Genomic DNA, 11,002 nt, shown 5'->3' on the forward strand with positions numbered 1-11,002 from the left:
GTCACTACACACTTGTTCTTTGTGTCCTCACATCTCCTCCTGTAGCATTTTAAAGCATTTTCATAGTATGTAGTTGTGCCTAATAAAGCATTCTCATAGCTACATATATATTCAGACAGATCTTCAGGCCCCATTTGTCCCTGAGGAGGATTATTTGCCTATGGGAAGAACAAGCAAATGGCAAAGGCCTCTGACACCAAGCACAAGCTCAGCCTGGAGGAGCTGGCAGAGGAGCCCAGGAGATCCTCTCAAGCATCTCCTCAAGGGCTCAGCTGGGGATGGAGGAGCAGGATGCTGAGCTCAGCGGATGCTCCAGGCTGAGTGATGGATGCGCTTCAAAGGTCAGGCACAGAGAATCAGACGTTAATCATGGAAGGTTCCCACCATGTTGTAGACAGAGACAGCGGCCTGAGTGTCAGGGGCAGGGAGACTCACCATGAGGCCAAAGCAGGCTCTCAGCCCCCCAGAGACCACATCCTGGGTGCAGCAATAAGCCCTGCAGGGAGTGGCAGCAGATGTGCTAACAAACATGATGTCCAGACATGCAAAGGTTTCGCAATTTATGGATTAGAGAAGAATAGCATTATCTCTGCAATAGCTTCCTCTTTCTTACAGTCTTTCTCATATAGAATAGAATGGGCAGCTTTTCCTGCAGTTCCCTCCTATCTGCATGCTCCCTGCTGCCACCCCTGGAAATGAGCCTCACTGGGTCACTGTCCGTGGTGCTGATGTCCATGAACTATTGAAGGGCCAGTGAGTTGTGATCTTTCAGTCACCTCTGCTCTCTTTTATTCTTAGCAACTGAACATGTCACCAAGAAGAAGGTGGAGAGGTACTAGGGGCATGGAGAGCCCTCCGTCTCCCTCTCTTAGGATCTGGAGGGTGCTGGGGACATCACTGCCGGAACTGACCCCACAGTCAGGATGACCCCATCCAGGTGCCCATGTGTAGTTTGTAGTGAACGATGATGAGAAGATGGCCTTGAGAGGAGTGATGGACAGAACAAGGGCCTCTCAAAGATGTGCATGTCCTCATCTCCAGATCTGTGGACATGTCACAAGGTAAAGGACACTTTACAGATTAAAGGAAGGATCATGAGATGGGGAGGTTATTGTGGTTTATCCCAGGTGCATCCAAAATAACCACAAGGCTCCTTCCTTTTAAGTGAGAGAGGGAGGCGGGAGGAGGTGGAGATGTGGGGAAGGAAGCAGGGCACAGAACAGTTTCAAGATGCTGCGCTGCTGGCTTTGAAGATGGAGAAAGAGGACACAGCCAAGGTTGCAGGAGGCCTCTAGGAGGTGGAAAAGGAGAGGAAATGCACTCTTCCCTGGAGCCTCCAGAAAGAACACAGCCGTGTGGGCACGTTGGTTCAGGTTTCTATGTCACTAAGCTTGTGGTAATTTGTCACAGCATCAACAGAAAACCAAAGAGGCCTCACCTTGTCTCATCTGACGCTGTGTGAAGGTAGGATTAGGGGTCATTTAGAGCTAAATCCTGATGCAAATCCCGATGTAAAACAACCCATTGCAGGTTGTTTTCTTACCTCTCATCTCAGGATGAACAACCTGTGGCAGTGGCAGAACACTCTTGGGAACTGTGGCTCTGTGCTTTAGTGCAGGCAACGGCTCACTTCTGAGAAGGTGGCACCTGGTTCAAGTGAACCTACATGAGATCATCACCCTTCCAGGGGCCCTCAGGGAAGGGCTGAGAACTGCTGTCCCAGATGTGTGGAGGAGCTGCAGGTGAGATAGGGCTGTGGGCCAGGGAGAGGAGCAGACAGGTTGTCCCATCGCCATGGGAGCCTGCATGAGCTTTAGATGGAGGAGTCCTGCACCTCTGACCTGGATGCTCCTGTGTAAAGAGTTGGCTTGCTCAGTGTGCTCCATGCCAGGGGGTAAAGTGGGAACTGATGAGCAATGAGGGGCCAGAGTCCTGGGTAGTGCTCAAGGACTGAATTATGCATCTGTATTAATCTTGGTTGCTCTGACAGCCCCTCTCTGTGCCCCACCAGGGATAAAGATGTCCTGAACAGTAGCCACTGGGACAGAGGAGAACCTGGTGGCCAGGGCTAAGCACACAGGATCCTGGATTTGGGGACAGGCAAGCTCATTTGTGGAGGACAGTGATAGACTGGGCCTCCAGGGCCTGGGTGAAGACGGCAGCAGGGGTCAGGACACTGGAGGCTGCATAGGGGCCACAGCCACAACCTATATCACCCATGGTTGCTCCCGTATTGCTCACCTTTTGTGGACATCAGATGGCCCCATCTTCTGTGCTCCTGAGACCCCACATGCATTCACAGAGGGACCTAGGCTGGGGCTATGCATGGCCTTGGTCCCTGGGGTAGTGTGAGGACAGCTGAGCGCTCGGCTGGCTGGGCAGGGCTCATATGAATCTTGCCCTTTCCTGTGTAGGGCCCACCCCAGTCTGACTCCCAACCCCCTATTTCTGCCGCCCAGGGAAGAGAGACTGCAGTTGAGACAAGGTGGAGATATTTTCCCTGTGTGACCCGGGAGAGAATGGACACAGAGTTTCAGGTGAGTTTCTGCTAAGTTCCCATGAGCAGAAAAAGAGCCAATGAGAGGAAGGGTCCTCTTTATTCAGATCCTTTCCAGGTGACCCCGGGTGGGCCACAGGCCCATTCACTTTCCCTGCAAGCCCCCGCTTCCTGTGGTGATGAGAGGCCTTTGTCCCGGCCCACCCAGAGCCCAGGGCAGCCTGTCAGGGTCTCCAGACATTCAGCAGGGACTCCCATCCCTCCCTATCCCCAGGCCAGTGTCTTCTCAGGACTCAGAGCTGGTTCTCTGGCTCAGGCTCCATGTCTTTCCCATCCCCAGGGCTGGAGTCTTTGGGTACCTTCATCAACCCACAGGAGCAGCTCCTGGAGGAACCTAAGAGACCACATCTGCTTTGTGGTCGATCTGGCAGTAAATGTTTGCGTCAGAGTATAGCAATTCCTGTAAAAACAGAGAAGAGGACTCAACCCCTGTAGCCTTCTCAGAACAGTGTCTGGCATCTCCCAGGCTCTGGGCCCACCCAGGGCTGCTCTGGGGCTGAACCTGGCTGTGCTCAGGGGGTCCCTGTTCCCAGGCACCTCCCTCCTCTGCTCACCACCCCCTGTTCTCATTTTCACTGCATTTTCCTGAATCTCAGAGCTCAGCCAGGTGCTGGTGGGGGCAGATCCTGGGTCCCCTGGAGCCTGCGGGACCAGAACATCCATGGCCCACACTCACCTCATAGATACGACTGGCTGTTCTGGTGCTTGGTAGGGGGGCCTGGGCAGGGGAGAGAGGAGATGTCAGGGGACAGGGAGGGAGGGTCACGGAAGCCCAGCCTGGAAGATTCCTGTCTGTGATCGGCCAGGACTTACTTCCCTGCCTCCACTTCCAGTCATTTCCCCTCAGGATTGACCAGCTCTGCCCCTGAGCTCAGCCACTCAGTGTGGACACAACACCCTGACCCCTGTCCTGGCTGGGCCCACCCCGCACCCTTGTTAATGTGGGCCTCTGACTGATGCTCCCAGTGTCCACTCTGCACCTGCTGGACTCCAGGGTTCTCCTCAGGTGATAGAGGATCCCGGGGAGGGGTGAGCACGTGGCATGGGTGGTCCTGGCCCTGTAGAGAGGCCCGGATCCTGGCCGGAGGCACTCACTTTGACCTGACTGTTCTGGGGAAAGGTGAGTCAGTGCTGTGCTGTGGGGTTGATGGTCCCCCTGCCCTGAGCCTGCACTGTTGGGACCCCAGTAGAAAAGGGCTGGGGAGGAAACAGGCTTACCGAGAAGGTGGATCTGTGAGAGGGACCATGGCCTGGGGACAGAGACAGGAGTGAGCAGCAGGGTCGGAGGAGAGCCTGGGCCCCTCCTGCAGGAGGGTGTGGGGGTCCTCAGCTCCCAGAGAATCAGGGAGAGAGATCCTCTTCCCAGGGGAGACCTGAGCAGCTGAGGTCGAGGAGGTGACCCACGACCCAGAGCCCACAGATCAGTCTGACCAAGACAGTAGGGGTCCCCTGTGTCATGTTTCCAAATATCCTCCTTGCAGCCCCAAAGAAAGGGTCAGAGGCCCCCAGGGGGTGACTGGCAGGAGTGGACACCGTAGGGCAGGCCTAGGGGCTCCCACACCTGAGCTGAAGGGACACTCACCAGGGGTGGAGGCTGGGGGCGGCTGCTCCCTGAGGTCACGCTGGATGCTGGTCCTAGGAAAGGTCAGGATTATTCATGAGGGTGCAGGGAGAAATCACAGGTTTAGGGGCAGAATAAAGGAAAAGGAAGGGACTCCATTTTCAAGGACTGGAGTGAAGGCCTCCTGTCTCCATCAGTTTCGTGGTAGGAGCGGACGAGGAGGGGGAGCTGAGGATAGACCTTAAGCAGTCACATCTGTCCTGGCCAGAGAGGCAGGACCCCCCAGGCAGATGCCGGGTGAGGAGAACACTGACCCAGGGACCCAGGAAAGGGACTGAGGACCCAGGGAGGGAATCAGACCACCTGGGTTTGCCTGAGAGGAAGGGTCAAGGCCCCAGAGGGAAAGCAGGGCCGGCTGTGTGTTCAGGACACTGGGGGAGCTGGGGGCATGGGGAGGCAAGGAGCGTGTATCATATTCTCCCAGAACTCAGTATCCCTGCCGTGGCCAGACCCTCCTTTCAGGCCTGGAGATGCTGAAATGGGGCAATGGCCTTGTCCTCTCTCTCTCCACCCCTTGGCAAGAGACATAAAGGGCAGCAGGTCCTGAGGTCCAGGTTCTCCTATCTCACACCTCAGGGACACCAATCATGACGGGGTGCTGACCCCACCCAGCCCGTCCAGGCTTTGCCACTCCCCACTGCGTGACCATGCTCAAGACCCCCACCATGGATCTCAAACCTGCAAATCCTGGGTGGGTAAATTCAATGAACAGCAGAAGGTACCAGGTTCTGAGCACTCCCGTCCTATCTCCCTCCCTCCCTCCCTTCCTCCCTCCGGGCAGCTGTGGCTTTGCTGTGTTAGGGAACTAGGACAGCACTCAGGGGTGCAACCTTAATTGTGCCACATTCATAAAGGAGGAGGCAGCCTAGGATCAGCAGCTGGCAAGGGAGGAGACATGGAATGAGAGGGAACGATTCCTTGGGAGGAAGCGGAAAGCCCGGCCCTGAATACAGGGCGGGGTCTCCCTCCTCCTGGACTGGGGTCAGCCTAGGGGGTGGGAGGAGGCTGGGGAAAAGCTGCGGTACCTTCCAGTCCTGGAGAGGAGCAGCAAACACACCAGGGCGGCCACCAGAGCCACCCCAACCAGGACCCCAGTCACGATGCCAGCGACGGCCCCCACAGGAAGGCCTGGGACGTTGTTTTCTGCAGAAAGGGGAAGGCAAAGGGGACGAGGCCCAAGTCTGTTCCAAGGGAAACCATAAGGGGCATTGCAGGGCAGGAACACAGTCAGGGAGGAAGGAAATGCTCCAGAGCCTGAGTGTGATCTGTTGGGCTGTCCTCATAGCTGACTCCCTTGCTCTCCGCGGTTGCACCATTTTCTGTGTCTCAGACTTGACACACTGGGATGTACCAACTCCTACATTCTCCCACAGGTGCTTGCACCTCGCCCTGCTCCTGTGCCTTTAAATCCCTTCTTCCTCTCATGTCACACCTCTTCCCTCTGTTGCTTTTTTCTTTTTCTTTTTTTTTGGACGGAGTCTTGCTCTGTCACCCAGGCTGGAGTGCACTGGCGCAATCTCGGCTCACTGCAACCTCCATCTCCCAAGTTCAAGCGATTCTCTTGCCTCAGCCTCTCAAGTAGCTGGGATTACAGGTTTGTGCCACCATGCCAGGCTAATTTTTATATTTTTAGTAGAGATGAAATTTCGCCATGTTGTCCAGGCTGGTCTTGAACTCCTGACCTCAGGTGATCTGCCCGCCTTGGCCTCCCAAAGTGCTGGGATTACAGGCGTGAGCCACCGTGCCCAGTCTTCCCCTTGTTTCTTCTTTTCCATTCCATGATTGTCATAGAGAGCGAGCCCTCACTGTCAACTCCATGCTGATGAGTCAGGATGATGTTTTTTGACTATTTTCAGGGGCCTTCCATGTGCCAGGCACAGTGGGCACCAACCTACCTACAGCTCATCTCATCCTCCTATCACCTTGAGGGAGAGGGGGCATCTCCGCCATCTGCAGAGTTAGAATCTGAGACTTACAGTGCCTCAGTAAGTCAAGGAAGGTCACAGAGCTTGTAAAACCAAATGTTTACTGCATTGTTCCTGATTTTATTGCTAATAACAACATCAAAAAAATAAGAATACTAGTTGATAGCATCAATTGAGCTCTCACCCTGTGTATAACTCTGCTTTAATCTCTTTAATCTCCTAATAAACATCCTCACAACCACCCTGAGATCCAGGTGTTACAGTGAGTTTGATCTCTAGCATATATATATATATACATATATATTTTGTTCTCGTTGTTATTCTTTCTTAGCCTGTCCATCTCTCTGCTCACAGCAGCCGTCTGTTCTGCACATTGTCTATGCTTTCCATTGCAGCCTTTAGCATATTAGCCAGTATTGTTTTTTGTTTGTTTGTTTGTTTGTTTTCGAGACGGAATCTCACTCTGTTGCCCAGGCCGGAGTGCAGTGGCGCAATCTCGGCTCAGCGCAACCTCCGCCTCCCAGATTCAAGCAATTCTCCTGCCTCAGCCTTCCAAGTATCTAGCACTACAGGCGCCCACCACTATGCCTGCCTAATTTTTTGTATTTTTAGTAGAGACGGGGTTTCGTCATGTTGGCCAGGCTGGTATCAAACTCCTGACCTCAGGTGATCTGCCCGCCTCGGCCTCCCAAAGTGTTGGGATTACAGGCGTGAGCCACCGCTCCTGGCCCCAGAGTTGTTTTAAATTCCTGGTCTGATAATTTCAACATCCCTGCCACATCTGCATCTGGTTCTGATGCTTGTTCTGTCTTTCAAACTGCATTTTTTTTTTTTTTTTTTTTTGCCTCTAGTCTGTCTTATAGTTTTTGTTGAAAGCCAGGACATGATGTACTGGGCAACAGGAACTTGGGTGAGCAGCCATTCAGTGATGCGGTGGTGAGTGTGGGGAGGGAGGGGTTCTGTGGTCCTGGATGGAGTCTGTGCCCTGGGCTGTGAATATCACAAGTGCCTCTCAGTTTTTTCTCTCCCTTAGGTGGGACATGATGGCTAGAAGGGGCTGGAGTTGAATATTTCCCACCCGCCTTGGTCAGTTAGGCTCCCATAAACCCCCAGCAGGTGAGGCTCTGGTAAAATAACGATTTATTCCTGCTAACTAATAACTATCTGAACTTGCTAAGAAGAACAGATGCTCTGGCATATTTTAAAATGTTTACTTTTTTTCTACTCCCCAGAAAGGATGGTGGGATTATTATGGGATATTCACAGTGAGAACCAGGTAGAGCTCCAGGGTGTAAGGCAAAAGTGCCGGGCTACCCGCAAGCCTGATCCCTCCCCTGAAAACCTTCCCACAGCCCTGCAGCCCCAGGGTCAGATGAGACTCAGCTCCCAGGGGCAGATTTGGGGGAAACGGGCCAGAGGAATGGGACATGGGTCTTAGGCCCTAGAGGGACAGAAAACAGGTGTGGCCAGAACCTCCTAGGATCTTGTATCCAGGTCTCTGTTTCTGAAGAGGTTATATATAGATCATTCCTACATTCAATCCCTCCCTCCTTCATAAAAGAACTACAGAATGTGTGTCTCATGTTGGGCCCAGAAACTCCTAGGATCTTGTATCCAGGTCTCTGTCTCTGAAGAGGTTATAGATCATTCCTTCATTCACTCCCTCCCTCCTTCATAAGAGAACTACGGAGTATGTGTCTCACACTGGGCCCTGGCTAGTGCAGGGTGTGAATGGGGAGAGAAAGCAAAGTCCTACCCTTTATCCTCTTGTTGGAATGATACCCACACATCAGGAAACACACGATTTCATGTCCAGAGATGCAGGGTGTGGACCTCAGCGAGGAGGCCTGAACTTCCCCAGCACTGACTGATTGTTGAGGCAGGTGATTTAGTTAAGAAAAAACTGATTAATTCTGTATTTACTCATAACTCTCCAGACCAGAATCTCCCCCTCTGAGCTGTAGACACCTAAGAAGAAAATATCCGAACCAGTGGCTGCTCTGAGGTCCACAGACACCTAGTAAGGCACCAGGGATGAAGGAGAGGACGTGGCAGTAGCTGCAGACAGTCCTCATGTGACTCTGCCAGCTGCGATCTGCCCACCGTGGCCAGTGTCTGTATCTCTCTGTGCCTCAGTTCCCCCTCCATACAATATGTACATGGAAAATGGTCTGCGGCTTGCCACTTTGTCTGTGAATGAACTTTAAATTATTCACAGGATCTGACATGAAGCTTGGCACAGAGGAGGTGTTCACATCAACAGCATCTGTTATTATTTGCCTCCATGGGAGGGCACTCCTGCGCATGCTCCCCGGTGGACAAGAAGCTGCCGGGAACATTTTCTTCCCTCTGTTCCTACCCCTGGGCCACTGACTGCCCAAGGGCATCTCTTAAGCTCCTCATTCAGGAGGCCAATGCCCTAGTAATCCTGTCCACCTGCCCTCTCCAGGCTGAGTCCCAGGGAAAGTGGTAGGCTCTGTCCTTGTCTAGGTGAGACTATGGGAGCTGAGCCCTCGCTGGTGAGAAGCTCCAGGAACCACAGCCCGCAGACAGCTGGTAAATCCTTGCTCCCAGTAAGCCCTGCCCAGGAGACCACATCCCAGCCCTGACACAGGCTTCCTGGGGTCACATGGAGTCAGGAGCCCTGAGGCTGGGCTTCTGTGAGGTTCCCAGGACCCCCTCAGGCCAGGCCCTGATCCAGTTCTCCAGGGTCTTTCTCAGGGTCAGGTTCATGGGGAGGGCACAGGGTGCTTGGCTGAGACTGACCTCCCCCTGCTGAGGTCCCCTGCCGCCCCCCCCCCCCCGATCAGTGTCTGCAGGGATCTGGATGCAGGAAAAGAATTCTGATCTGTTGAAGTTTACCTACCATATGTGTGTCCTGCACTAAATGCCCAAATCTCAACACGGGACAAAATGCAGAGGGGGATGCAGGCACAGCCCAGGCCTGACAATCTCATGTGTGTGAAGCAGAACTGACCCCCAACACCCAGAGGTATGGGGGAATCACTCACGGTGTACATGGAGCTGGCCAGTTGCTTGGTCAGAGTCGTAACTGGCATTTATGGTTCGTAGGGTGTAGGATCCTGCGTCCTCCAGGGTGATGTTTTGGAACAGCAGGGATCCATTGGGGTATACTGTCTCTCGACCACTGTATGCGGCCCCTGGGATATTTGCTTGAATGTCTGTTATATAACCAGCAATGAGAGGGCTCCCTTCTGCCGTTTTCCCCTTGTGCCAATAATAGGCTTGAATAGTCTCTGAAATATTGCAGGCCAGTAGAAGAACATCCTTTCCCTCTGCAGCACTGGATGGCAGGGCTTCAATAGTGAACTGGACAGTGCTGGGCGGGTCCCAGAAGGTTAAAAGTGAGGCTAGGGGTGAAGAAAGCATCAGTCAATACTGGGACCTATGGAATGGGATGGAAAGATAAGGCCCTGGGTCCTCAGCAAGTCTCCTCATCCCTCAGCCTTGGAGTGTGTATGTGTGTGTGTGTGTCCCACTGGGTCAGCAGCACGACCCCCATTCCTTCAACACCTCAGACCTTGGCATTTCCCTGGTGGAATCCTCTTCCTCAGGGGTCTGCATGGCTCCCTCCACACTGCCCTCAGATCCTGCTCACATCAGGGTGTTTTGGGGAGACCCTTCCCCTGACACCTCCTCTAGAGACCCTGGGTCTTCCCTTTCTGACCTTTCCCTGCTCTGTTCCCTCCAGGGCTCTTGTCAGCACCTGAACTTACATTCTAGATCTCTTTAGGTGTCTGTCTTCCTCCCCATGAGAGCGTGAGCTCTGTGAGGTCAGGGACTTGTGTGATCTTGGTTGCACTCCAGTGCCTGGCACAGGCTGCAGACTCCTGTGGATGAGTTCATGAGCATTCTCAGGGCCTCCAAGTCCTGAGGTTTATTTCCCAGTGTCTGAGGTTGTTGGTTAAGAGCAGTGTTTTATGCCCTGATTATGTTTTTTTTGAAGTGTCATCTGGTATAGTTATTATCATTTTTCAAAATGTAGTGGCCAGTGATGATTAACCAGGACAAGAGAACACTTGAGATTTTCCTGCCTTTTACCAATTCCAGTTCACTGAGATTTTCCTATTGTGACCCCTGCCCCTCTCTGATGTTCTCTCCCTTATCCAGCCTCCGACAGAGGCCCTCAGTCCCCTCTCAGAGCCCCAGGAGACCCCAGCCAGAAGCCCTCTGTCCCCTCCTACCCAAGAGACCCCAGTCAGTCTCTGTGCTCCCTCCTCCCACCACTCCCAGAGAGTCCTCCCCTCACCTGTGATCAGGAGCCCCTGCCAGGGCCTGTGCCCTCCATGGGAAGCGGCTGAGGGGGAGCCCATGGTCTCTGCTGTCTGCTTGTCCTCTGTGGAGAGGAGCTCAGGCTCCAGGAACGCTCTTGTCAGAGCTGCTGTGACTGTTGGCTGTCGGGTCTGCTGACCTTCCTCCTCCTGTGCTGAGCCTCCTCCCGGGCAGAAGCACTTCTCAGGGCCAGGGGCAGAGGTGGAGCTCTTCCAAGGTCACCACTCTGCCCCCTCCCCTCTCATTTCTGCCTTTTTTGTCCCTCCTTCCCCTTTCTCTTCTGTGTACATCACAGTTTCCTAACCACACTTTGAGAAGCAGGGTTGGTGGAGTCCCCTGTCCCCAGAGAGGGTGACCTGTCACCCCTGCACTGACCCTTTGGGAATGTCACCACAAACAGAGGTACTCTGGGGTCTCCCAAACTCGGGGAACTGTTTCCCTTTGTGACACAGAAACCCAGCTGGGCCCCCAGGTCTCCTCATGCTCCCCAGTACTCAGGGAATGTGAGATGATACCCAGCAGGAAGGTGACAGAGGTGGCTCTGTGGGATAGAAAGTGGGGGGCGACTACAGGGGGGACCAGTCCTCTCTCTCCACTGTCACCAGC

The 11,002-nt window shown here is 53.7% G+C and overlaps 1 protein-coding gene across 1 annotated transcript; it reads right to left on the bottom strand.

The window, feature by feature from the left end:
• Positions 1–2,604: 2,604 nt before the first annotated feature.
• CEACAM4 (CEA cell adhesion molecule 4) lies at positions 2,605–10,575 on the bottom strand. The gene is made up of 7 exons (XM_024237157.3): positions 10,374–10,575; positions 9,115–9,474; positions 5,204–5,321; positions 4,140–4,192; positions 3,776–3,807; positions 3,234–3,275; positions 2,605–2,957 (listed from the first exon to the last, which is right to left on the bottom strand). Exons 1-7 carry the CDS (start codon positions 10,435–10,437, stop codon positions 2,892–2,894), a joined length of 735 nt encoding a protein of 244 aa, XP_024092925.3. The 5' UTR covers positions 10,438–10,575; the 3' UTR covers positions 2,605–2,891.
• Positions 10,576–11,002: the final 427 nt, after the last annotated feature.

The sequence above is a fragment of the Pongo abelii genome, chromosome 20 (assembly GCF_028885655.2).
Source record: "Pongo abelii isolate AG06213 chromosome 20, NHGRI_mPonAbe1-v2.0_pri, whole genome shotgun sequence".
Taxonomy (NCBI): Eukaryota; Metazoa; Chordata; class Mammalia; order Primates; family Hominidae; genus Pongo; species Pongo abelii.

Excerpts from the sequence above, each read along its gene's own strand:
- CEACAM4 (XM_024237157.3), bottom strand. The coding sequence starts at position 10,437 with ATGGGCTCCCCCTCAGCCGCTTCCCATGGAGGGCACAGGCCCTGGCAG. Across the intron at positions 4,193-5,203 it reads CTCCTCTCCAGGACTGGAAG|GACCAGCATCCAGCGTGACC; the intron begins GTACCGCAGCTT and ends GACCTTTCCTAG. Across the intron at positions 3,276-3,775 it reads CTCACAGATCCACCTTCTCG|GCCCCCCTACCAAGCACCAG; the intron begins GTAAGCCTGTTT and ends TCCCCTGCCCAG.